This window comes from Zalophus californianus, chromosome 10 (assembly GCF_009762305.2).
Source record: "Zalophus californianus isolate mZalCal1 chromosome 10, mZalCal1.pri.v2, whole genome shotgun sequence".
Taxonomy (NCBI): domain Eukaryota; kingdom Metazoa; phylum Chordata; class Mammalia; order Carnivora; family Otariidae; genus Zalophus; species Zalophus californianus.
The window spans coordinates 91,213,597-91,239,438 of NC_045604.1; the positions used below are offsets into that span (position 1 = coordinate 91,213,597).

At 38.1% G+C, this 25,842-nt stretch overlaps 1 protein-coding gene across 1 annotated transcript in view; it reads right to left on the reverse strand.

The window, feature by feature from the left end:
* Window positions 1-25,842, reverse strand: part of LOC113932540 (ATP-binding cassette sub-family A member 3-like) — a 256,540-nt gene that overhangs the window by 57,500 nt on the left and 173,198 nt on the right. The window contains 3 exon segments of the mRNA XM_035722222.1: window positions 10,076-10,270; window positions 10,519-10,644; window positions 17,745-17,932. Of these exon segments, the coding sequence (XP_035578115.1) occupies window positions 10,076-10,270; window positions 10,519-10,644; window positions 17,745-17,932 (509 nt within the window).

Sequence of the window (25,842 nt, forward strand, 5' to 3'; positions counted from 1 at the left end):
GTTCTCTATAATTAAGAGTCAAGGAGGTGATTTTAAATAAGCATGTAATCATTTGCTGTGGCTATACACTCAGGCTCAGTGCAGAGGGAAAGGGGAAAAACACCCTGTTCCCATAGTCTCCCTCTAATGGGTTAGACTGAAAATTTCCCAACTGCTGCCTGAGAGTTGTGCCTCCACTTAGTCTGCATTTGGGAGCTTGGAGGACAGGTAATTAGTAGTCTTTCAGGAGCCTGAATGAGCATGCAGGCATTTCCTGTGCCTTCTCTCTATGGCTTCCTCTAATGATAAAATCAAGTTTCTAGCTTCTCTGTGAAAGGAGTTTGTCCACATATCTAGCACCCCAACTTTTACAGCTGCCACCTGCAGAACTGGCTTCTAAGTCGCCTAGCTCTGGGAGCATTTGCTAGTCCCCCAGGACCACAGAGAACAAAGAGGTGGCTTTAAATAGGCACACAAGCACTCCCAGCAGCTATTCCCCCTGGCTAGGGACAGAGAGAGCAGGCAAAAGCACCCAGTTATTTGTTTCTCCCTAAAAGGAGCTAGACTGTGTATCTAACATTCCAACTTTCCCAGTTGCTGCCTGAAGGTTAGGATTCTAATTATCTTGCATCGAGGAGCGGATGGGGCAGGCACTTTGTAGTACTCCAAAAGCCTGAATAGGGGTGTGCACCTTTCCCCTGCCTTCAGAGCACTGATGACACTTGGCATAACCTAATCTCCCAGGAGCCACTAAGAACAAAGACGGCAGTTTGGACAAGGACAAAGGTTGGAAAGGCACCCATATCTCTAGCTGGCCTGATTGGCAAGGGTTATCTCCTACTAGCTTCCACAAGCCCAGTCTGTTGAGACTAGGAGAGATAACTGTTTTATGTAATGTGTAGAAAACAATTCAAAGAGCCAAGGAAAATGAAGAACAAGAAATAAAAGGACAAAAAAGGAACAAGATAAATCTCCAGAAACTGACCATACTGGGATGGAGATAAATGATTTACCTGACAGAGAATTCAAAATAATGGTCATAAAGATGCTCACTGAGGTCAGGAGAGCAGTACATGAACAAAGTGAGAATTTCAACAAAGAGATAAAATATTAAAAATATAAACATAAACCACAGAGGTGAAGAATCTGATAACTGAACTGAAAATTCAACAGCAGGGATCAACATCAGACCAAATGATGTACAAGAAAGGATCAGTGAACTCAAAGACAAGCCAGTGGGAATCATCCAGAGAAGAAAAAAGAATGAAAAAGAGGGATGATAATTTAAGGGATTTATTAGATACCACCAAGTGTACCAATATTTGCACTATGGGAGTCCCAGAAAACAGAGAGAGACAGAGAAGGGGCAGAAAGTATATTCAAAGAAATAATGGCCAGCTTTTCCATGCAAGCCAGAGAGGAGATACTGTCATAATTTAAAGGAAAACTTATATCATATAGGAAAACATATATCATAATGTCTGGAGCCCTTGATGTCCTGCAAATGAAGAAGGAGGATGTGGCACCAACTTTGACTTCTAAATGGAGCAGAACATCTACAAAAGGAAAAGTGATAGCATCTATATCATAAATCTTAAGAGAACCTGAGAAGTTCCTGCTGACAGCTCTGCCAATGCTACCACTGAAAACCTGGCTGATGTCAGTGTCTTACCCTCTAGGAATACTGGCCAGCAAGCTGTGCTGAAGTTTGTTCCTGCCACTGAGAAATTTTCCCCTAAGGTCAGGAACACAGGGCGCCTGGGTGGCTCAGTTGGTTAAGCGACTGCCTTCGGCTCAGGTCATGATCCTGGAGTCCCGGGATCGAGTCCCACATCGGGCTCCCTGCTCGGCAGGGAGTCTGCTTCTCCCTCTGACCCTCTTCCCTCTTGTGCTCTCTATCTCTCATTCTCTCTCTCTCAAATAAATAAATAAAATCTTTAAAAAAAAAAAAAGGTCAGGAACACAACAGGGATGTCCACTCTCACCACTTTTGTTTAACATAGTACTAGAAGTCCTAGCCTCATCAACCAGAGAACAAAAAGCTATCAAAGGCATCCAAATTGGCAAAGAAGAAGGCAAACTCTCACTCTTCGATGAAGGCATGATACTCCATGTGGAAGACCCAAAAGACTCCACTCAAAAATTGCTAGATCTCATACAGGAATTCACAGTGTGTCAGGATACAAAATCAATGCACAGAAATTAGGTGCATGTCTATACACTAACAACATAACTGAAGAAAGAGAAATTAAGGAATTGATCCCATTTACAATAGCACCAAAACCATAAGATACCTAGGAATAAACCTAACCAAAGAAGTAAAGGATCTGTACTCTGAAAACTATAGAACACTTATGAAAGAAATTGAGGAAAACACAAAGAAAAGGAAAGACATTCCACGCTCATGGATTGGAAGAACAAATATTGTGAAAATGTCTATGTTGCCCAAAGCAATCTATACATTCAACGCAATTTCTATCAAAATACCATCAACATTTTTCACAGAGCTGGAACAAACAACCCTAAAATTCATATGGAGGCAGAAAAGACCCAGAATAGCCAAAGGAATGTTGAAAAAGAAAACCAAAGCTGGAGGCATTACAATTTTGGACTTCAAGCGTTATTACAAAGCTGTAATCATCAAGACAGTATGGTAATGGCATAAAAACAGACACACAGATCAATGGAACAGAATAGAGAACCCAGAAATGGACCCTCAGCTCTCTGGTTAACTAATCTTTGACAAAGCAGGAAAAAATATCCAATGGAAAAAAGACAGCCTCTTCAATAAATGTTGCTGGGAAAATTGGACAGCCACATGTAGAAGAATGAAACTGGACCACTTTCTTATACATACACTAAAATAAACTCAAAATGGATGAAAGACCTCAATGTGAGACAGGAATCCATCAAAATCCTAGAGGAAGAACACAGGCAGCAACCTCTTTGACCTCAGCCACAGCAAGTTCTTGCTAGACACGTCTTCAAAGGCAAGGGAAACAAAAGCAAAAATGAACTATTTGCACCTCATCAAGATATAAAGCTTTTGCACAGCAAAAGAAACAATCAACAAAACTAAAAGGCAACCTACAGAATGGGAGAAGGTATTTTCAAATGTCTTATCAGATAAAGGGCTAGTACCCAAAATCTATAAAGAACTTATCAAACTCAACACCCCAAAACCCAAAAAATCCAGTCAAGAAATGAGCAGAAGTCACGAATAGACATTTTTCCAAAGAAAACATACAAATGGCCAACAGACAGATGAAAAAATGCTCCACATCACAACAGGGAAATACAAATCAAAACTACAATGAAATACCACCTCACACCAGTCAGGATGGCTAAAATTAACAAGTCAGGAAACAACAGATGTTGGCAAAGATGTGGAAAAAGGGGAACTGTCTTACATGGTTGGTGGAAATGAGGCTGGTGCAGCCAGTCTGGAAAACAGAATGGAGCTTCCTCAAAAAAGTTAAAAAAAAGAGCTACCCTATGACCCAGCAATTGCACTACTAGGTATTTATCTAAAGGATACAAACATAGTGATTTGAAGGGGCACATGTACCCCAATGTTTATAGCAGCATTGTCCACAATAACTATGATGGAAAGAGCCCAGATGTCCATTGACAGATGAATGGATAAAGAAGATACACACATACATACAATGGAATATTACTCAGCCATCAAAGAGAACGAACTCTTGTCATTTGCAATGACGTGGATGGAACTAGAGGGTATTATGCTAAGTGAAATAAGTCAGTCAGAGAAAGACAAATATGATATGATTTCACTCATATGTGGACTTTAAGAAACAAAATGGATGAACATAGGGGAAGGGAAGGAAAAATAAAAAAGATGAAAGTAGAGAGGGAGACAAAACATAAGAGGCTCTTAACTATAGGAAACGGTTGCTGGAGGGGGTGGGTGGGGAGATGGGGTAACTGGGTGATAGGCATTAAGCAGGACACTTGATGGAATGAGCAAGTGATGAATCACTAAATTTTATGTCTCAAACTAATAGTACACTATATGTTAATTAAACTGAATTTAAATAAGAAAAAGAGTTAATAGTTCTTTTTTAAAAAGATTTATTTATTTATGTGTGTGTGTGTGAGACAGAGAGATATGGAGAGAATGTGGGGGGGAGGGTCAGAGGGAGAGAATCTCCAAGCATACTCCCCGTTGACTGGGGAGCCACACACAGGACTCCATCTCATAATCCATGAGATCATGACCCATGCTGAAACCAAGAATTAGATGCTCAACTGACTGAACCACCCAGGCACCCTGAAATTTAAGAGTTCTTGTGCAATTTGTCACAAGGTATTATAAGCTTAAAATAAACATAAGATATTTTATGTAAACCCCTTGGTAAACACAAAGAAAATAGCAATAGAAGTTATACACATAAAGAGAAAGGAAACCTATCAATACAAAACAACAACAACAACAAAACATAAGGGAAAACAGCAAGAGAGAAAAAGAGGGACAAAATAACTACAAAACTGACAGATAAGTTTACAAAGTGGCAATAGTAAATCCTCTATCAATAATCATTTTAAATGTAAATGGACTAAGTCCCCAATAAAAAGACACAGAGTAGCTGAATGCATAAATAACCAGAATCCAACTGTTGTTATCCACAATAAACTCATATCAGATTCAAAGACACACATAGGCTGGATGTGAAGGGATGGAAAGAGATATTCCATGCAAATGGTAACCAAAATATAGCAGGAAGGGTAATACTAATCAGACAAAGTAAACTCTAAAGCTAAAGCACTGGGTGTTATATGCAACTAATGAATTATTGAACACTACATCAAAAACTAATGATGTACTATATGTTGGCTAACTGAATATGATAAAAAAAGAGAATAGTTTCAGGAAAAAATACAAAATCTTTAAAAAAATAAAGCAAAAATTATCTCTAGAGACATGGAAGGTCATTACATAATGGTAAAAGCGTCAAATCAACAGGAATATGTAACATTTGTAAATATATATGCACCCAACATCAGAATACCTAAGTATATAAAGCTAATATTAACAGTTCCAAAGGAGGAATTAACAGCAATAGAATAATAGTAAGAGATTTCAATACCCCACCTTTAATATTGGATAGAACTTCTATATAGCAAATCAACAAAAAACAGTAGACTTGAACAACACTATAGACCAAATGGACCTAACAGACACATACAGAACTTTCCACCCAACAGCAGAAGAACATACATTCTTGTCATGTGCACAGAGAACATTCTCCAGGATAGATCCACATATTAGGTCACCAAAAAAGTCTTAATAAATTTGAGAACATTGAAATCATACCATGTATCTTTTCTGACCATAGTGGAATGAAACTAGAAATCTGTAACAACAACAAAACAGGAAAATTCACAAATATGTGGAAACTAAAAAACACACTCTTGAATAATCACTGGGTGAAAGATAAAATGAAAAGGGAATTTAAAATATATCTTTTTTTTAAAAAAAGATTTTATTTATTTGACACAGAGAGACATAGCGAGAGAGGGAACACAAGCAGGGGGAGTGGGAGAGGGAGAAGCAGGCTTCCCGCGGAGCAGGGAGCCCGATGCGGGGCTCGATCCCAGGGCGCTGGGATCATGACCCGAGCCGAAGGCAGACGCTTAACGACTGAGCCACCCAGGCACCCCAGGAATTTAAGATATATCTTGAGACTAAGGAAAATTAAAAACAACTCACCAAAACTTATAGGATACAGCAAAGCAATACTAAGAAAAACATTTAAGTAATGAACACATGTATTTAAAAAGAAAAGAGATCTCAAATAAACACCCTAACTTTATACTCCAAGGAACCAGAAGAAGTGAAATCTAAGTTTAGCAGAAGTAAAAATAATAAAGATCTGGAGAAATGAAAAAGAATAGAAAAAAATCAATGAAACTAAAAGTTACTTTTGAAACAAACAAAATTAGTAAGACTAAGAAAAAAGAGAAAAGACATAAATAAAATCAGAAATGAAAGCAGAGATATTACAAAGGGTATTTCAGATATAACAATGATTATAAAGGACTATCAGGACCAAATATATATGAACATATTGTATAACCTAGAAAAATAGATAAATTCCTAGAAAAATACACTTGCCAAGACTGAATTAAGAAGAAATTGAAAGCCCAAAGAGACCTAATAAATAAGGAGATTAAAATAGTAATCAAAATCTTCCCAATGAAGAAAAGCCCAGGACCAGATGGCTTCATGGCTGAATTCTACCAAACATTCGAAGAGTTAGTAATAATCATTCCTAAATTTCTCTAAAAAATTCAAGAGGAAGGAACACTTCCAAACTCATTTTATGAGGCCAGCCTCACCCTGAGACCAAAGCCACAAAAAGACACTAAAAGAAAAACAAAACAAACAAACAAAAAAACTATAGGCCAATCAAAAGGAATGAGATCTTACCATTTGCAACGACGTGGATGGAACTGGAGGGTGTTATGCTGAGTGAAATAAGTCAATCAGAGAAAGACATGTATCATATGACCTCACTGATATGAGGAATTCTTAATCTCAGGAACAAACTGAGGGTTGCTGGAGTGGTCGGGGGTGGGAGGGATGGGGTGGCTGGGTGATAGACATTGGGGAAGATATGTGCTACGGTGAGGGCTGTGAATTGTGTAAGACTGTTGAATCACAGATCTGTACTTCTGAAACAAATAACGCAACATATTTTAAGAAAAAAGAAAAAGAAGAAGATAGCAGGAGAGGAAGAATGAAGGGGAGTAAGTCAGAGGGGGAGATGAACCAGGAGAGATGATGGACTCTGGAAAACAAACTGAGGTTTCTAGAGGGGAGGAGGGTAGGGGGATGGGTTAGCCTGGTGATGGGTATTAAAGAGGGCACATTCTGCATGGAGCACTGGGTGTTATGAACAAACAATGAATCATGGAACACTACACCAAAACAAATTATGTAATATATGGTGATTAACATAACAATAAAAAAAGTTAAAAAAAAACTATAGGCCAATATCTCTGATGAACATAGATGCAAAATCCTCAATAAAATACTAGCAAACCAAGTTGAACAACACATCAAAAAGATGATATATTTTGAGCAAATGAGATTTATTGCTGGTATGCAAAGTTGATTAATTTTTTATTTTTTAAAAACATTTTTAAAATTTAAATTCAATTAATTAAAATATAATGTATTAGTTTCAGAGGTACAGGTCCATGATTCATCAGTCTTATATAATACCCAATGCTCATTACATCACATGTCCTCCTTAATGTCCATCACCCAGTTACCCCATCCCTTCATCCCCCTCCCCTCCAGCAACCCTCAGTGTGTTTCCTATGATTAAGAGTCTCTGTCAAATAAATAGATAAAATCTTTAAAAAAAATTAAAAAAGAGTCTCTTATGGTTTTTCTCCCTCTCTTCCCCTATGGTCCTCTGTTTTGTTCCTTAAATTCCACATATCAGTGAGATCATTTGATAACTGTCTTTCTTTGATTGACTAATTTCTCTTAGCATAATACCCTCTAGTTCCAACCACGTTGTTGCAAATGGCAAGATTTAATTTTTTTGGATAGCTGTGTAATATTTCATTGTATATATTTATATATACCACATCTTCTTTATCCATTCATTTGCTAGGAGAGTAGCTTTCAGGTACTGTCATTACATTAAAAAAAAAAGTTAGGTGAGGAGAAGACGTGTTGATTAGCTTGTCTAAAGTAACTATTATATATATATATGCCATCATGATGTACACCTTTATTATATAAAATTTTTCTTTAAAATGTTATGCAGGGGCCCCTGGGTGGCTCAGTCATTAAGCGTCTGCCTTCGGCTCAGGTCAGGATCCCAGGGCCCTGGGATCAAGCCCCGCATAGGGCTCCCTGCTCAGCTGGAAGCCTGCTTCTTCTTCTCCCACTCCCCCTGCTTGTGTTCCCTCTCTCACTCTCTCTCTCTCTCTCTGTCAAATAAATAAAATAAATAAAAATCTTAAAAAAATAAAAAGTTATGCAACCTCACTTATAATAAGAGAAAAATTAAAACTATAGCAAAGATGAAAAAAATCTACCAGACTGGCAAAAATCCAAGAGTTGATCATATACTCTGTTGTGGTTGGTTTATGGAAATAGGCATTTGCAAAAATTGCTTGTATAAACATATATGGATTTGTATAATTTGTATAAACATATATGGAAAGCACTTCAGCAAGATCCAGAAGATTGTGTGTAATATGTTCCATTTTGTGTAGTAAAATGGAAGATAGATCATTATATTTTATTGAGTATGCATAAAGTATATGTACTGCGATAAAAGTTGTTTTTTTTTTTCCTGTGGGAAAGGATGAGGGAAAGGTGGGTAGGAGAGGAAATTAGACTCACTTGTATACCTTTTTATATTGTTTTGATTTATGGTTCATTTGAATGAATACCCTCTTTTCTCAGAGAGCTCCTGTTGCTATATATTTTAAACTTCTTATTGCTTCCCACCCATTTATATAAACATGACCTAGTTACTAGTTATTAGAAATTATGATTCTGTCTTTGTTATTTCCTAAAACTCTGGGTGTCACTCTTTTTCCTCTTTTGTTTGACAGCTGCCTTTCTTCTATGTTTTGTCCACATTCATTATTTCCCCATCCTCACCTGTCTGTATGTCAACCCACTGCTTCAGGTTTCAGTGATGTCCAGTGTACACTACTCAGGTCTATCTTGCCTGACATTTCTGTTTCATTTCCTTTTTGACATTTTCTCTTCAAGTGAATTGTGCAATAAAACTTTATCCAGATTTTCCTCCTATCTCACTAATCCTCCCCATTTTTTTGTCAGTTATTCTCTCTGTCTTAGAAATGTTGATAGTCCTCAGGATTCAGCCCCTATCTCTCTTCTCATTATTATACATACTCTCAATAGATTATCTTATCTATCCAGTTTAAATTTCACTTGTACTTTGATGAATCCCAAATTTATATCTCTAAATCAATTCATGGATTCCAACTGCCTGTTGGCTGTTCTCCCATTTGGATGTGTCACAGGTATCTTACACTCAACATATCCTCTTTCAAACACACTCATCCCTGTGTTACTATATTGGTAAGTGGAACTTTCACCTATTCACTGGCTCATGATAGAAATCTGGACCATATCTTAAGATCATCTGTTTTCCTTATAAGCCACACCCAAATGGACTCCAAACCCTGTCAATTCAACTTTCTTTCTTTTTTTTTTTGCTCTTCACTTTCTTATTTATTTATTTATTTATTTTTATGTTATGTTAATCACCATACATTACATCATTAGTTTTTGATGTAGTGTTCCATGATTCATTATTTGCATATAACACCCAGTGCTCCATGCAGAACGTGCCCTCCTAATACCCATAACCAGGCCAACACATCCTCCCACCCCCTCCCCTTTAGAACCTTTAGTTTGTTTTTCAGAGTCCATTGTCTCTCATGGTTCATCTCCCCCTCCAATTTCCCCCCTTCATTCTTCCCCTCCTGCTATCATCATCATCATCATCATCTTCTTCTTCTTAACATATAACGTATTATTTGTTTCAGAGGTACAGATCTGTGATTCAACAGTCTTGCACAATTCACAGCGCTCACCGTAGCACATACCCTCCCCAATGTCCTATCACCCCAGCTGCCCATCCCTCCCACCCCCACCACTCCAGCAACCCTCAGTTTGTTTCCTGAGATTAAGAATTCCTCATATCAATGAGGTCATACAATACATGTCTTTCTCTTCAATTTGACTTTCTTAATATCATTCACAACTACTTTCTCTAATAATTGTTTCATACCAAACTCTTAACTGTGTCATAGCAGTTTAAGTGAAATAACTGCTCTTCCTGTTTCTAGTTTGGCCCATTAAAGATACTCAGACTTTGTTTCAAACAGAAAGAATATTTGCCTTTTCCCAAACTCAATATGTTATCATGACTATTGCTGTCCCTGGATTCTGTTACTTTTGAGGAAAGAATATATATATTAGTGCTTCCAGCTTCCCTTTCATGTCCCCCACCCACTTGCCCAGTTGCCTTCTCCTTTAGGGTACCAACTCAGTGATTAGTAAGAGAAATACCTTTCTGATATTTTTGGTAATGTTAAAGCCATCAATCAACACAGCTCCTGATGTTGTGGTATCCTCTCCAGTCAATATTTTGAATGTAGTGGTTTTCCCAGCTCCATTTAATCCAAGTAATCCAAAGCACTCAGATTTCTGGACTACAAGGGAGATATGTCTTACAGCCTTTACAACTGGACACTTATAATAAACCTGAGGAAATAAGAAAAAAAAAACCGCACAGTGTACTGGAGCACTGATTATGGGCCAACTACAACCATAACCTGAAACTCCTGTAGACTGGTACCTGTGACTGTTTCACCCTTCCACTCTCAGCCTTCTATTTTACCAGATATACACAGGTCCCATAGAACTCCAATAGTTAGTTGTACTACCAATAAATTCTTGCCAGGAATTGTGGGCTACAGTTCAGGGCAATGTTGATTATTGAATGATGTTACCTTTGTAAGTTCTTTCAGAACAAGTGGGGTATTCCTTAACTTGGGAGGCAGTGTCAGGGCTCTATTTTCTTCATTTTTTATATCTTCATCCTCATAATCCTTGACGGTTTGACAGGACACTGTAGACTATTTTTAAGACAAGAATCACAAGTAAGAATATACTTTAGATATCTGGTTTAAACTGAGTGACCTTCTGAATGCTGACCCAAGGAAGTAATATCAAAGATGTCAGAAAATGTTTGCATGATTTCCAAGAGCCTTCCTACTAATTTCCTGAACTCTCATGCACAAGTTTATTCTTGACTTGCTTAGATTTGGAAATCATAGTCAAGAGCAAGTTTTTCCACAGCTGTGAGTAAGCAGTATGTTCTTGCCAATAACATGGGCACTTCATGGAAAACAAAAGCCACACTGGTACTATTAATTGCTGTCTAGTGTGATTTGTTACAAATAAAATATGTTGAAGGCACCATGAGATCCAAGTTAAAAAGAAAGAATGAATTCTTTCTTTTTTTGAAGGAAATACCCTTGATAGGCAAAGTCAGAGCTTGAAGAATAAATAAGGATTTATTGAAAGAGTGAAGGTAGGGTGGGGAAGGAAGAAAGCTGCCATCAGCAGTGGGAGCTGATTGAGAGATAAGTAGGAATGAACCAACAGGACATGTTTTGTGAATAGTAATTTGTAGTGTTTGAGCACAACTTTGTTATTTTGAATTGTCTATTTTTGCAACAAGTACTCATTTAACAGTACTTCATTAAGGAGGAATGGAGCAGGAGAATATATTTAGCTCAGTAAACATGCTAGTCAGAAGAGTGAGAAGAGAGCTGCTTTAAGTGTTTTTTTCTTTTCCAGTCTAAATAAATTGGATGTATAGTAAGAGTGAACATCCTTGCCCTGCTTTCGATCTTAGGGGGAAAACATTCACTCTTTCATCATTATGTTTGCTGTAGACTATATAAGTGGATGCCACTTATCAGGTTGAAGTGTTTCCTTTCTTTTCTTGGTTAGCAGTTTTTTGAAAAAATCACAAATGGATGTTGAATGCTGTCAAGTGCTTTTTCTGCAATAATTGGTATGAACATGTGGTTTTTCTTCTTGATATTATTAACATTGTGGGTAATATTAATTTTCAAATATTAAACTAGCTTTACATTCATGGAATAAACCCCACTTGTTCATGGTGTATTATTCCTCCCATATATTCTTGGGTTCTATTATGAATATTTTGTTAAGAATTTGTGTGTCTGTGTTCTTGAGGGGTATTGGTTTCTTATAAATTTCTCCATTTTTGTATTAGGGTAATGATGGTTTCACAAAATGAATTGGAAAATTTTCTCACTTCTACTTTCTGGAAGAAATAATGCAGAATTGATGCTATTTCTTCTTTAATTTTCTGGTAGAATTCATAAATGAAATTATACAGGCTTAGCATTTTCTTTTTTGGAGGTTTTATACTATGCATATGATGTCTTTAATTGAAATAAAACTATTTAGTTTATTCTTGAGTGAGTTTTGGTAGTTTGTGTCTTTCTAGGAATTGTTCTATTTCATCTAAGGTTATAAACTTGTGAGATAGATTGGATTTTAATTTCTGTGGTATCCATACTGATAATCCTTCATTTGTCCTCATATTGGTGATATGTTTCTATTTCATGATTACTCTGGCTATAGGCTTATCAATTATAATCTTTTTTTAAAATTAGTTTTTGGTTGCATTCATTTTTCTCAACTGCTTTTCTGTTTTCAATTTTATTTCCTTTATTTTTATTTACTTCTGCCTGCTCTGAGTGTATTTTGCTTCTTTTCCTTATCGAGGTGGAAGTTTCAATTATTAACCTGGGACTTTTTCTTTTTCTTTTTTTTTAGTTTCAGAGGTAGAATTTAGTGATTCATCAGTTGCATATAATACCTGGTGCTCATTACATCTAGTGCCCTCCTTAATGCCCATCACCCAATTATCCCTTCCCCCCCAACCACCTCCCCTCCAGCAATCCTCAGTTTACTTCCTAGAGTTCAGCATCTCTTACGGTTTGCCTCCCTCTCAGAATGGCTAAAATTAACAACTCAGGAAACAACAGATGTTGGCAAGGATGCGGAGAAAGGGGAACACTCTTACACTTTTGGGGGGAATGCAAACTGTTGCAGCCAGTCTGGAAGACAGTATGGAGGTTCCTCCAAAACTTAAAAATAGAGCTATCCTATGAGCCAGCAATTGCACTACTAGGTATTTATCCAAAGGATACAAACAGTGATTTGAAGGGGCAATCGCACTCCAATGTTTATAGCAACAATGTCCACAATAGCCAAAATATGAAAGGAGACCATATGTCCATCAACAGAAGAATGGATAAAGATGTGGCATATATATATACAATGAAATATCACTCAGCCATCAAAAAGAATGAAATCTTGCCATTTGCGACGATGTAGATGGAACTAGAGGGTATTATGCTAAGTGAAATAAGTCAGTCAGGAAGACAAATACCATATGATTTCATTTGTATGTGGAATTTAAGAAACAAAACAGATGAACATAGGGGAACGGAAGGAAAAATAAAATAAGATGGGACCTTTTTTCATTAATAATATAAGCATTTAATACTTTAAATTTCCGTTAAAACATCGCTTTAGTCACATCCCACAAATTTTGATATGTTGTTTCATTTTCATTCATTCAAATATTTCCTAATTTCCTCTGCAATTTTCTCTTTGATGAATGGGTTCCAGAGATGTGTGTAGCTTAATTTCCCAATGTCTACAGAGGTTTTCCCATTATATTTCTGTTATTCATTCATAGTCGAATTTCATGATGATCAGAAAACACTGCATTATTTCAATTCTTTTAAAATTGTGAATGGTGTATTTTGGGTGACGGTTCCATGTGCACTATTCTTATTATGGGGAGTGTTCTATAAATAACTAGATCTAGTTGGTAGATAGTGTCTTACAGTTCTTCAATGATTTTCTGTCTTTGTGTTCTACTGATTAGTGAGGGAGTATTTGGTAGATTATGAAAGCTGTGAATGAGCACATGCTGTTTGCAGGGGATGGGACCTCTATATTTTCTTCACCTTCACCTTCACCTTCACAAGCGAAGGGAGTGTGGATTCTTTATAGAGAGGAGTGTGCCACTTCTTTAGACTCTGAGGGTTCAGGGGAATCTGGGAATTTAAGATTTTTGGGTCATTAACTCAGATGTCCCTATTCCATGTATCGGAGTCCCATTCTTTTCTAATAAGAGCTGTGATCTTGGCATAGCAGATCTGCCCTGGTTGAGAATTTGACCTTCCTGGAGCTCATAAAATCTGAAAATTGGACCTTGCTCCAGTACTCACTTTTCTCAGCCCTTCACTGAAGGAAACAAGAGCCTCCATTATATGGGACCAAGGAAGTCCTTTCACTTTCACACTTGGCTTTCAGTCTCCTGCTAATAACTCTTGGCCTTTTATTTTATAAAGCAATGAGCTTAGCAACAGTTTCACAATTCCATTGTTCTAATGGGTGCTATTTTCCCCATATTTCCTGATTCTTTGATATACCCATCAATCAGTGCAGTCTCTTGATATATCATCCCAATTCAGCACTGGTGAAAATTTTACAACTAGACTACTGCTTTGTGTCAGAGGAAATATGTGTTTCCTTTGCTACCAGTAACATGGACCTCGTTGACAGCTGAGTGGGGAATGATCTAGTCCTAAAACCCCATCTTATTATATACTTTCTTAGACTCTCTTGGAACTAACTTGCACGTAGAGTTCCCTTGGGACCAAAACCTGTGTAAAGGAGAGGAGGAATCAGGAGTAGGCAGAGGGAGAAGTTAAGCTGTGATGAAGGTCAAATGATATCTTCATTCGACCCCATGGGGCCTTGAAGTTGTTTGAGAGGCATTGAGAACACCAAACATTTTACTCTTGTATCTGTAAGTGATTGGATGCTGGCCATCTGGTAAGAAGTGTCACCTTGGGAGACAAGAATTTTTGTAGATGAAGCAATCCATAAAGATAATGACAACCAAAGGTTGTCTGAAGATAGTACTCCCAAAAGCTAGAGGCAACAACTTCTTCATTGCAGGGGTATCTGGGCTAAGAACCATATGATCATTTCACTAGATTCAGAAAAAGCACTGACAAAGTACAACATTCATTCATAATAAAAACTCTCAACAAAGTAGAGTTATAGGGAACATACCTCAACACAATAAAGGTCATCTATGAAAAACCCACAGGTAATATCATCCTCAATGGGGGTAAAACTGAGAGCTTTCCCTGTATGGTCAAGAACAAGACAGGGATGTCCACTCTCATCACTGTTATTTAATATAGTACTGGAAGTCCTAGCTATGGCAATCAGACGACAACAACAACAACAACAACAAAAATAAGAGGTATCCAAATCAGCAAGGAAGAAGTCAAACTTCATTTCAGACAACATGATCCTCAATATAGAAAACAATGTAGAAAGACTCCACCAAAAAAAAAATTACTAGAATTGATACATGAATTTATTAAAGTTGCAGGATACAAAGTCAACATACAGAAATCTGTTATATTTTTATACACTAATAATGAAGCAGTAGAAAGAGAAATTAAGGAATCAATTTCATACAATTGCACAAAAAAACCAAGATGTTTAGGAATAAACCTAACCAAAGAAGTAAAAGATCTGTACTCTGAAAACTATAAAACACTGATGAAAGAAATTGAAGATGACATAAAGAAATGGAAAGACATTCCATGCTTATGGATTAGAAGAACAAATATTGTTAAAATGTCCATTATTACCCAAAGCAAGATACACATTCAGTGTAATCCCTAGCTAAATGCTAACAGCATTTTTTGCAGAGCTAAAATTTGTATGGAACCACAAAAGACCCTGAATAGCCAAAGCAGCCTTGAAAAAGCAAAGCAAAGCTGGAGGCATCAAAATGCCATACTTCAAGTTATATTACAAAGCTGTAGTGATCCAAACAGTATGGTACTAGCACAAAAATAGATAGATCAATGGAACAGAATAGAAAATCCAGAAATGAACCCACAACTATATAGTAGTTAATGTTTGACAAAGCAGGAAGGAATATCCAATGGGGAAAAGACAGTCTCTTCAACAAATGGTGTTGGGAAAACTGGACAGCAACATGCAAAAGAATGAAACTGGACCACTTTCTTACACAACACACAAAAATAAATTCAAAATGGATCAAAGGTCTAAATGTGAGACATTTAGAAATGTCTAGGAAACCATAAAAATCCTAGGGGAGAATACAGGCAGTAATCTCCTTGACACTGGCTGTAGCAACTTCCTTCTAGATATGTCTCCTGAGGCAAGGAAAACAAAAGCAAAAACAAACTATTAGGACCTCATCAGAATAAAAAGTTTCTGCACAGTGAAGGAAACAATCAACAAAACTAAAAGGCAACCTATGGAATGGGAGAAGATATGAAATGAAATTAAAATGACATTTTTTTAAAGAGAGAGTGTGTGTGAGGAGGGGAGGGGCAGAGAGAGAGAGAGAATCTTTTAAATTTTATTTACTTATTTTAGAGAGAGAGTGTGAGCAGGGAGAGGAATAAAGGGGAAGGGAGAGGGAGGGGGAAGGAATCCCAAGCTGACTCCACACTGAGTGCGAGCCCAATGCAGGGCTTGATTCCCATGACCTGAGATCATGCCCCAAGCCAAAACCAAGAGTCAGACATTCAACCAACTGAGCCATCCAAATACCCCTGGAGAGAGAGAACCTTAAGCAATCTCCATGCTGTGCATGGAGCCCGACACAGGGCTTGATCTCAGACCTTGAGCCCAAATCAAGAGTTGGATGCTTAACTGACTGAGCCACCCAGGTGCCCCAGAAATGACATATCTGATAAGGGGTTAGTATCCCAAATATATAAGGAACTTAGAAAACTCAACACCCAAAAAATGAATGATCCAATTAAAAAAATGGACAGAAAACATGAATAGACATTTTTCCAAAGAAGATATCTGGATGGCCAACAGACACGTGAAAGGATGCTCAATATCACTGATTATCAGGGAAACACAAATCAAAACTACAATGAGATGTTATCACACGTCAGAATGGCTAAAATCAACAACACAAGAAACAACAGGTGTTGGCGAGGATGTGGAGAAAGGTGAACCCTCTTGCACTGTTGGTGGGAATGCAAACTGGTGCAGCCACTTTGGAAAACAGTATCTTTTAATTCTCATAGATAATTGTGACTTTTTCTCATCCTAATCAAAATTCCAGGTAGTGGAAGAGGCCATATGGTCTCAAAATATTCTTCTTTGTGAAATAGTAAAGATCTGCAGGCTCAGAGAAACTTATGGCCAAGATCTAGAGCCACCCCAGAATAGCACCCAGGGACAGAATTGGGATGAATGAAACTACAAAGAGAAAGTTATAGTGGTTTCCTGCCTCAAGAAGTTCAAGTACAGACTGGAAGGGAATTCAGTAACTGAATGGAGATGTACCATTAAAATAATTTTTAAAATCCTAAGCAAAACTCTGAGATTATGTGAAATCCTGAGAGTTAACTAAAGCAATAATTAATAATCTGACTGGTAGAAGCCATGAGGCCCTACAATACTACATTATTTTTTGTTTGTTTTCTTTTTAAATATTTATTTGAGGGAGAGAGAGCAAGTGGGGAAGGGGCAGAGGGAGAGGAGAGAGAGAGAATCTCAAGCAGACTCCCTGCTGAGTGTGGAGCCTGACGTGGGGCTCGATTCCACAACCATGAGATCATGACCTGAGCTGAAATCAAGCCAGAAACTTAACCAGCCTAGCCACCGAGGCACTCCACTACATAGTTCTTATTTTTAGTTATGTATTTTTATTTTTCATTACATTCAGTTAGCCATCATATAGTATATTGTAAGTTTTTGTTGTAGTGTTCAATGATTCATTAGTTGCATATATCAACCAGTGCTCATCCCAACACATGCCCTCCTTAATACCCATCACTACATAGTTTTTAAAAAGTCAATTCCATAATTACAACCAGATACATCTCAAAGACAGTATGTGCATAAGGCAGTGCTTTCTATCATAGTCAATCCAACTAAAATGAGACTTATGATACAAATTAGTTTCAGTTAGATCTTGACATAATTGTGTGGTATTTTCTTTATAAAGTAATAGAGGTAGGAATATGTAGATTCATACATTTTGGCCTAATAGTGAGCTTTCTTTGAGTTGTATCTAAAGTCTATGTTAGTTACTTACCTTCCTGCCTTTTATGAGTAGGTTGTGGACATTAGATAAAATTTTATGAGAGAGAAAGTTCTGCAGGCTCCAGGATGTAGTCTCCAGACACAAAAGGAAAAGGAGATAAAATAAGCCCAAGACAGCCAATGCAATAAAAAATTTTGCAATCCCATGTGTTCCAAAATTATAGACACTGTTCTCAACAGCTGAGGATGATAAAAGAGAGATAGCCTTACTTTAAAAACTGATACATAGTCTAAGATGACACCAAGGTAAGAAACACAGGGTCAAATGAATTTTAAATTAGATTTTACAAAGTATAGAATATGGAAAATAATTATCTTAATATTTTATTAATTTATTTTATCTTTTTATAAAAGTTCTTCTGCCAGTGATTTTTTCCTCTAGTTTTTCCTCCAGTTTTTCCCAGGACAATATTACCACATACTCAATGAATTTTAAAGGCTGAGCCTCCATGACACAATGTTTAGTAATTCAAGAAAGCAAACAAAATGAAGGTATTTGTGGCATTATCTAACCATTATCGTAGGCCATGTCAAATAATTGAAGTCCTTTAAAGTGAGAAAAACCTTTAATCTATAAATAGGTAAAAGTTTTAAGTAGGAGAAGAATAAATGACAATAATCTTAAGGAAGAAAACAACAAATAGTTTAAATGTAAATGGACAATAGCTTATAGTTTTTGGCCTTACTACAGAGAAAATTAGCTAATACAAACAGCTAAATTCTAGATATGCAAATAGCAGACATCTCTGAGATGTGAGATAAATCACTCTCTTTTTATTCTGATAAAATAGAATTGTGTTTTCTGATTTGTGCCAATATGCAGAAATGCAGTTTGTTTTATTGTAACAAAATGCACATAAAATTTACCTTTTTAAAGTGTACAATTCAATGACACTTAATACATTCACAATGTTGTGCAACAATTACCACTACCTAGATCCATAACATTTTCATTACCCCAAGAGAAAACCCAGTATCTATGAACCAGTTATTATTAAGCCCCTCCCCCTAGCCACTGGTAACCACTAATCTATGGTCTCTATGGATTTGCCTATTTTGGACATTTTATATAAATGGAATCATACAGTAAGTGGTCTTTTGTGTCTGGCTCCTTTCACTTAGCATAATGTTTTGAAGGCTCATCCGTGTTGTGACATGTGTCTGTAATTCATTTCTCTTTATTGTTGAGTATTATTCCATTGTATGGATATACCAATTTTGTTATCCACTTATCAGAGGATGAACATCTGGATTGCTTCCACTTTTTATGGGAAAAAACTATGATGAATAATGCTGCTATGAGCATTTGTGTGCAAGTTTTTGTTTAAATATTTATTTTCGGGAGGAGTAGGAGACCTAGATTTCGTCTGGTCTCAGGAATTCAGCTGAATAGGGATCAAACCATTCTGAACACCTATGAACTCAACAGGAGATTGAAGAGGAGAGTAGCAACAACTCTCTGAACAGAGAAGCGACCACTTTCTGGAAGGTAGGGCGTGCGGAGAAGTGAATCCGAGACGATATTCGGGAGGATAGACGGTGGGGGAGGGGCCTCCGCCGGCCGCTTCTGGCAAGTGATAGAGCTGCCGAGCACAAAATCGGAACTGTTAGAAGTCGGCTCCGCTGAGGGACGTCGCTGCAGTGGCTAAGCAGGGGGTGCAATCCTCCCGGGACAGTGTGGTCTCAGGACCCTTGGGGTCACAGAAAGACGGGGGGTGCCTGAGTGTGCCAGAGCTCCCAGGTATCGGAGCGGGGAAGCCGGCTGCAGAGATGGAGCGGAGGCGCGGGCTCTCAGCTTGGGGTTGCCATAAACTGTGATCTGTGCCCCAGTCGGGCCACTGCTCCTCCAACAGGGACCCAACAAGCGGCAGAGCCGGGGAGACTCCCCTCCCTCCCCTGGGAGGAGCTGCGCGGGAGCACACCGCAGGGATCTGCTGGGTTTGGAGACTCCACCCAGGGTTGGGTGCCAGAGATAGCAACTGCTCGGTCACAGGCCGGGTGAGCGCGGAGTGTGGACGGAGACCGGGGACAAGGGAGTGGCTGCTTTTCTCTGTGGGCGCACTGAGGAGTGGGGCCCCGAGTTCTCAGCTCCTCCGGGTGGAGATTGAGAGGCCACCATTTTTGCCCTGGTCCTCCAAGTCTGTACCGAGAGCTTGCAGGGAACAGAAGCTCCTGAGATCAAACCCGAGCAGCTTGCTTAGCCCAGACCTACAAGTGCGGGGCAATTCAGCCTCCGGCAAAGACATTTGGAAACCACAGCAACAGGCCCCTCCCCCAGAAGATCAGCACGAACAGCCAGCAAGCCAAGACCAAGTTTACCGATCAAGGAGAACGGGAGAACTCCAGCGCTAGGGGAATACTGCACATAGAATTCATGGCTTTTTTTTGCCATGATTCATTAGTTCATCAAAGTTAATTTTTGTTAACTGTTTTCTTTATTTTTCTTTTTCCCTTTTTCAACCAACATCTTATCAATCTTTTTAAAAAAAAAACATTTTTTATTTTTCATTTTTAGAGTCATATTTTATCCCTTCATAGTAGTTACCCTTATTTTTGGCATATATATATAAGTTGTTTTCTCTTTAAAATTTTGAGATACAGTTTCTTCTAACAGATCAAAATATACCCTAAATCACTAGTGTATGGCTCTGTTCTAGTCTCCTGCCTGATCACATTCTCTCCCTTTTTTCTTTTTTTTCTTAAATCTTCTTCTTTCTTTTTTCAAACAACTTCTTATCTTATCAAGTCCTTTTATAAAATCTTTATAATTTTCATCTTTACAGTCATCTTCCATCCCTTCATTGTATCAACCCTTATTTTGTACATATATGTCTTTCTTCCTTTAAAATTTTAGGAGGCACTTTTTTCTAACAGACCAAAATATGCCCAAAATCCAGTATGTGGCACTGATCTATGCACTAGCCTGATGATATTTGATCATATTCTGCTTTTTTGTATTGTTCTGTTTTGATTTTATCTTTTTTTTCTTTTTTTTTCTCTTTATTTTTCTTTCTTTCCCTTTCTTTTCCTCTGGTTTCAGGTCTTTTCTGATTTGTATACAGTATATTTGCTGGGGACATTGTAAACCTGTTAGCATTCTGTTCTCTCATTCATCTATTCTCCTCTGGACAAAATGACAAGACGAAAGAAATCACCTCAGCAAAAAGAACAAGAGGTAGTACCGTCAGCCAGGGACCTACTCAATACGGACATTAGTACGATGTCGGACCTAGAGTTCAGAATCATGACTTTAAAGATACTAGCTGGGCTTGAAAAAAGCGTGGCAGTTATTAGAGAAACCCTTTCTGGAGAAATAAAAGAACTAAAATCTAAACAAGTCGAAATCAAAAAGGCTATTGATGAGGTGCAATCAAAAATGGGGGCACTAATTGCTAGGATAAATGAGGCAGAAGAGAGAATCAGTGATATAGAAGACCAAATGATGGAAAATAAAGAGGCTGAGAAAAAGAGAGAGAAACAACTACAGGATCACGAGGGCAGAATTTGAGAGATAAGCGATATGATAAGACGAAACAACATTAGAATAATTGGGATCCCAGAAGAAGAAGAAAGAGAGAGAGGGGCAGAAGGTATATTGGAGCAAATTATAGCAGAGAACTTCCCTAATGTGAGGAAGGAAACAGGCATCAAAATCCAGCAGGCACAGAGAACCCCTCTCAAAATCAATAAAAATAGGTCAACACCCCGACATCTAAAAGTAAAACTTACGAGTCTCAGAGACAAAGAGAAAATCCTGAAAGCAGCTCAGGAGAAGAGATATGTAACCTACAATGGTAGAAACATTAGATTGGCAACAGACCTATCCACAGAGACCTGGCAGGCCAGAAAGGATTGGGAAGATATCGTCAGAGCACTACACGAGAAAAATATGCAGCCAAGAATACTATATCCAGCTAGGCTGTCATTGAAAATAGAAGGAGAGATAAAAAGCTTCCAGAACAAACAAAAACTAAAGGAATTTGCAAACACGAAACCAGCTCTCCAAGAAATATTGAAAGGGGTCCTCTAAGCAAAGAGAGAACCTAAAAGCAGCAAAGATCAGAAAGGAACACAGACAACACACAGTAACAGTCACCTTACAGATAATTCAATGGCACTAAATTCATAACTTTCAATAGTTACCCTGAATGTAAATGGGCTAAATGCCCCAATCAAAAGACACAGGCTATCAGATTGGATTAAAAAACAAGACCCATCCATATGCTGTCTGCAAGAGACTCATTTTACACCCAAAGACACCCCCAGATTGAAAGTGAGGGGGTGGAAAACAATTTACCATGCTAATGGACACCAAAAGAAAGCTGGGTGGCAAGCCTTATATCAGACAAACTAGATTTTAAAACAAAGACTGTAATAAAGAGAGGAAGGACACTATATCCTACTTAAAGGGTCTATCCAACAAGAAGATCTAACAATTGTAAATATCTATGCCCTGAACATGGGAGCAGCCAATTATATAAGGCAATTAATAACAAAAGCAAAGAAACACATTGGCAACAATACAATAATAGTGGGGGACGTTAACACCCCCCTGACTGAAATGGACAGATCATCTAAGCAAAAGATCAACAAGGAAATAAAGACTTTCAATGACACACTGGACCAAATGGACTTCACAGACATATTCAGAACATTCCATCCCAAAGCAACGGAATACACATTCTTCTCTAGTGCCCATGGAACATTCTCCAGAATTGATCACATCCTAGGTCACAAATCACATCTCAACTGGTACCAAAAGATTGGGATCATTCCCTGCATATTTTCAGACCACAATGCTTTGAAACTAGTTCTCAAACACAAGAAGAAAATCGGAAAGAACTCAAATACATGGAGGCTAAGGAGCATCCTACTAAAGAATGAATGGGTCAACCAGGAAATTAAAGAAGAATTAAAAAAATTCATGGAAACCAATGAAAATGAAAACACAACTGTCCAAAATCTCTGGGATACAGCAAAGGCAGTCCTGAGAGGAAAGTATATAGCAATACAAGCCTTTCTCAAGAAACAAGAAAGGTCTCAAATACACAACCTAACCCTACACCTAAAGGAGCTGGAGAAAGAACAGCAAAGAAAGCCTAAACCCAGCAGGAGAAGAGAAATCATAAAGATCAGAGCAGAAATCAATGAACTAGAAACCAAAAGAACAGTAGAACAGATCAACGAAACTAGGAGCTGGTTCTTTGAAAGAATTAACAAGACTGATAAACCCCTGGCCAGACTGATCAAAAAGAAAAGAGAAATGACCCAAATCAATAAAATCATGAACGAAAGAGGAGAGATCACAACCAACACCAAAGAAAAACAAACAAGTATAAGAACATATTATGAGCAACTCTATGCCAGCAAATTAGATAACCTGGAAGAAATGGGTGCATTCCTAGAGATGTATCAACTACCAAAATTGAACCAGGAAGAAAACCTGAACAGACCTATAACCACGAAGGAAAATGAAGCAGTCATCAAAAATCTCCCAAGAAACAAAAGCCCAGGGCCAGATGGCTTCCCAGGGGAATTCTATCAGACATTTAAAGAAGAATTAATACCTATTCTCCTGAAACTGTTCCAAAAAATAGAAATGGAAGGAAAACTTCCAAACTCCTTTTATGAGGCTACCATGACCTTGATCCCCAAACCAGACAAAGACCCCATCAAAAAGGAGAATTACAGACCAATATCCTTGATGAACATGGATGCAAAAATTCTCACCAAAATACTAGCCAATAGGATCCAACAGTACATTAAAAGGATTATTCACCACGACCAAGTGGGATTTATCCCTGGGCTGTAAGCCTGCTTCAACATCTGCAAATCAATCAACGTGATACAATACATTAACAAAAGAAAGAACAAGAATCATATGATCCTCTCAATAGATGCAGAGAAAGCATTTGACAAAGTACAGCATCCTTTCTTGATCAAAACTCTTCAGACAATAGGGATAGAGGGTACATACCTCAATATCATAAAAGCCATCTATGAAAAACCTACAGCGAATATCATTCTCAATGGGGAAAAGTTTTTCCCCTAAGGTCAGGAACGCGGCAGGGATGTCCACTCTCACCACTGCTATTCAACATAGTATTAGAAGTCCTAGCCACAGCAATCAGACAACAAAAAGAAATCAAAGGCATCCAAATCGGCAAAGAGGAAGTCAAACTCTCACTCTTTGCAGATGATATGATACTGTATGTGGAAAACCCAAAAGACTCCACCCCAAAACTGCTAGAACTCATTCAGGAATTCAGGAAAGTAGCAGGCTATAAAATCAATGCACAGAAACCAGTGGCATTCCTATACACCAACAACAAGACAGAAGAGAGACAAATCAAGGAGTCGATCCCATTTACAATTGCACCCAAAACCATAAGATACCTAGGAATAAATTTAATCAAAGAGGCAAAAGATCTGTACTCAGAAAACTATAAATACTCATGAAAGAAATTGAGGAAGACACAAAGAAATGGAAAAACGTTCCATGCTCATGGATTGGAAGAACAAACATTGTGAAGATATCAGTGATACCTAGAGCAATCTACACATTCAATGCAATCCCCATCAAAATACCATCCACCTTTTTCAAAGAAATGGAACAAATAATCCTAAAATTTGTATGGAACCAGAAGAGACCCCGAATAGCCAGAAGAATATTGAAAAAGAAAAGCAAAGCTGGCGGCATCACAATTCCGGACTTCCAGCTCTATTACAAAGCTGTCATCATCAAGACAGTATGGCACTGGCACAAAAACAGACACATAGATCGATGGAACAGAATCGAGAGCCCAGAAATGGACCCTCAACTCTATGGTCAACTTATCTTTGACAAAGCAGGAAAGAATATCCAATGGCAAAAAGACAGTCTCTTCAACAAATGGTGTTGGGAAAATTGGACAGCCACATGCAGAAGAATGAAACTGTACCATTTCCTTACACCACACACAAAAATAGATTCCAAATGGTTGAAAGACCTAAACGTGAAACAGGAGTCCATCAAAATCCTAAAGGAGAATGCAGGTAGCAACCTCTTCAACCTCAGCCGCAGCAACTTCTTCATAGACACATCGCCAAAGGCACGGGAAGCCAGGGCAAAAATGAACTATTGGTATTTCATCAAGATAAAAAGCTTTTGCACAGCAAAAGAAACAGTCCACAAAACCAAAAGACAACCGACAGAATGGGAGAAAATATTTGCAAATGACATATCAGATAAAGGGCTAGTATCCAAAATCTATAAAGAACTCATCAAACTCAACACCCAAAGAACAAATAATCCAATCAAGAAATGGGCAGAAGACATGAACAGACATTTTTCCAAAGAAGACATCCAAATGGCCAACAGGCACATGAAAAAGTGCTCAACATCTCTCGGCATCAGGGAAATCCAAATCAAAACCTCAATGAGATACCACCTCACATCCGTCAGAATGGCTAAAATTAACAAGTCAGGGAACGACAGATGTTGGTGGGGATGTGGAGAAAGGGGAACCCTCCTACACTTTTGGCGGGAATGCAAGCTGGTGCAACCCCTCTGGAAAGCAGTATGGAGGTTCCTCAAACAGTTGAAATTAGAGCTACCGTTCGATCCAGTAATTGCACTACTGGGTATTTACCCCAAAGATACAAATGTAGGGACCCGCAGGGGTACGTGCACCCCCATGTTTATAGCAGCAATGTCCACAATAGCCAAACTGTGGAAAGAGCCAAGATGTCCATCAACAGAGAATGGATAAAGAAGAAGTGGTATATATACACAATGGAATATTATGCAGCCATGAAAAGGAATGAGATCTTGACATTTGCAACGACGTGGATGGAACTGGAGGGTGTTATGCTGAGTGAAATAAGTCAATCAGAGAAAGACATGTATCATATGACCTCACTGATATGAGGAATTCTTAATCTCAGGAACAAACTGAGGTTTACTGGAGTGGTTGGGGTGGGAGGGATGGGGTGGCTGGGTGATAGACATTTGGAGGGTATGTCCTACGGTGAGCGCTGTGAATTGTGCAAGACTGTTGAATCACAGATCTGTAGTTCTGAAACAAATAATTGAACATATTTTAAGAAAA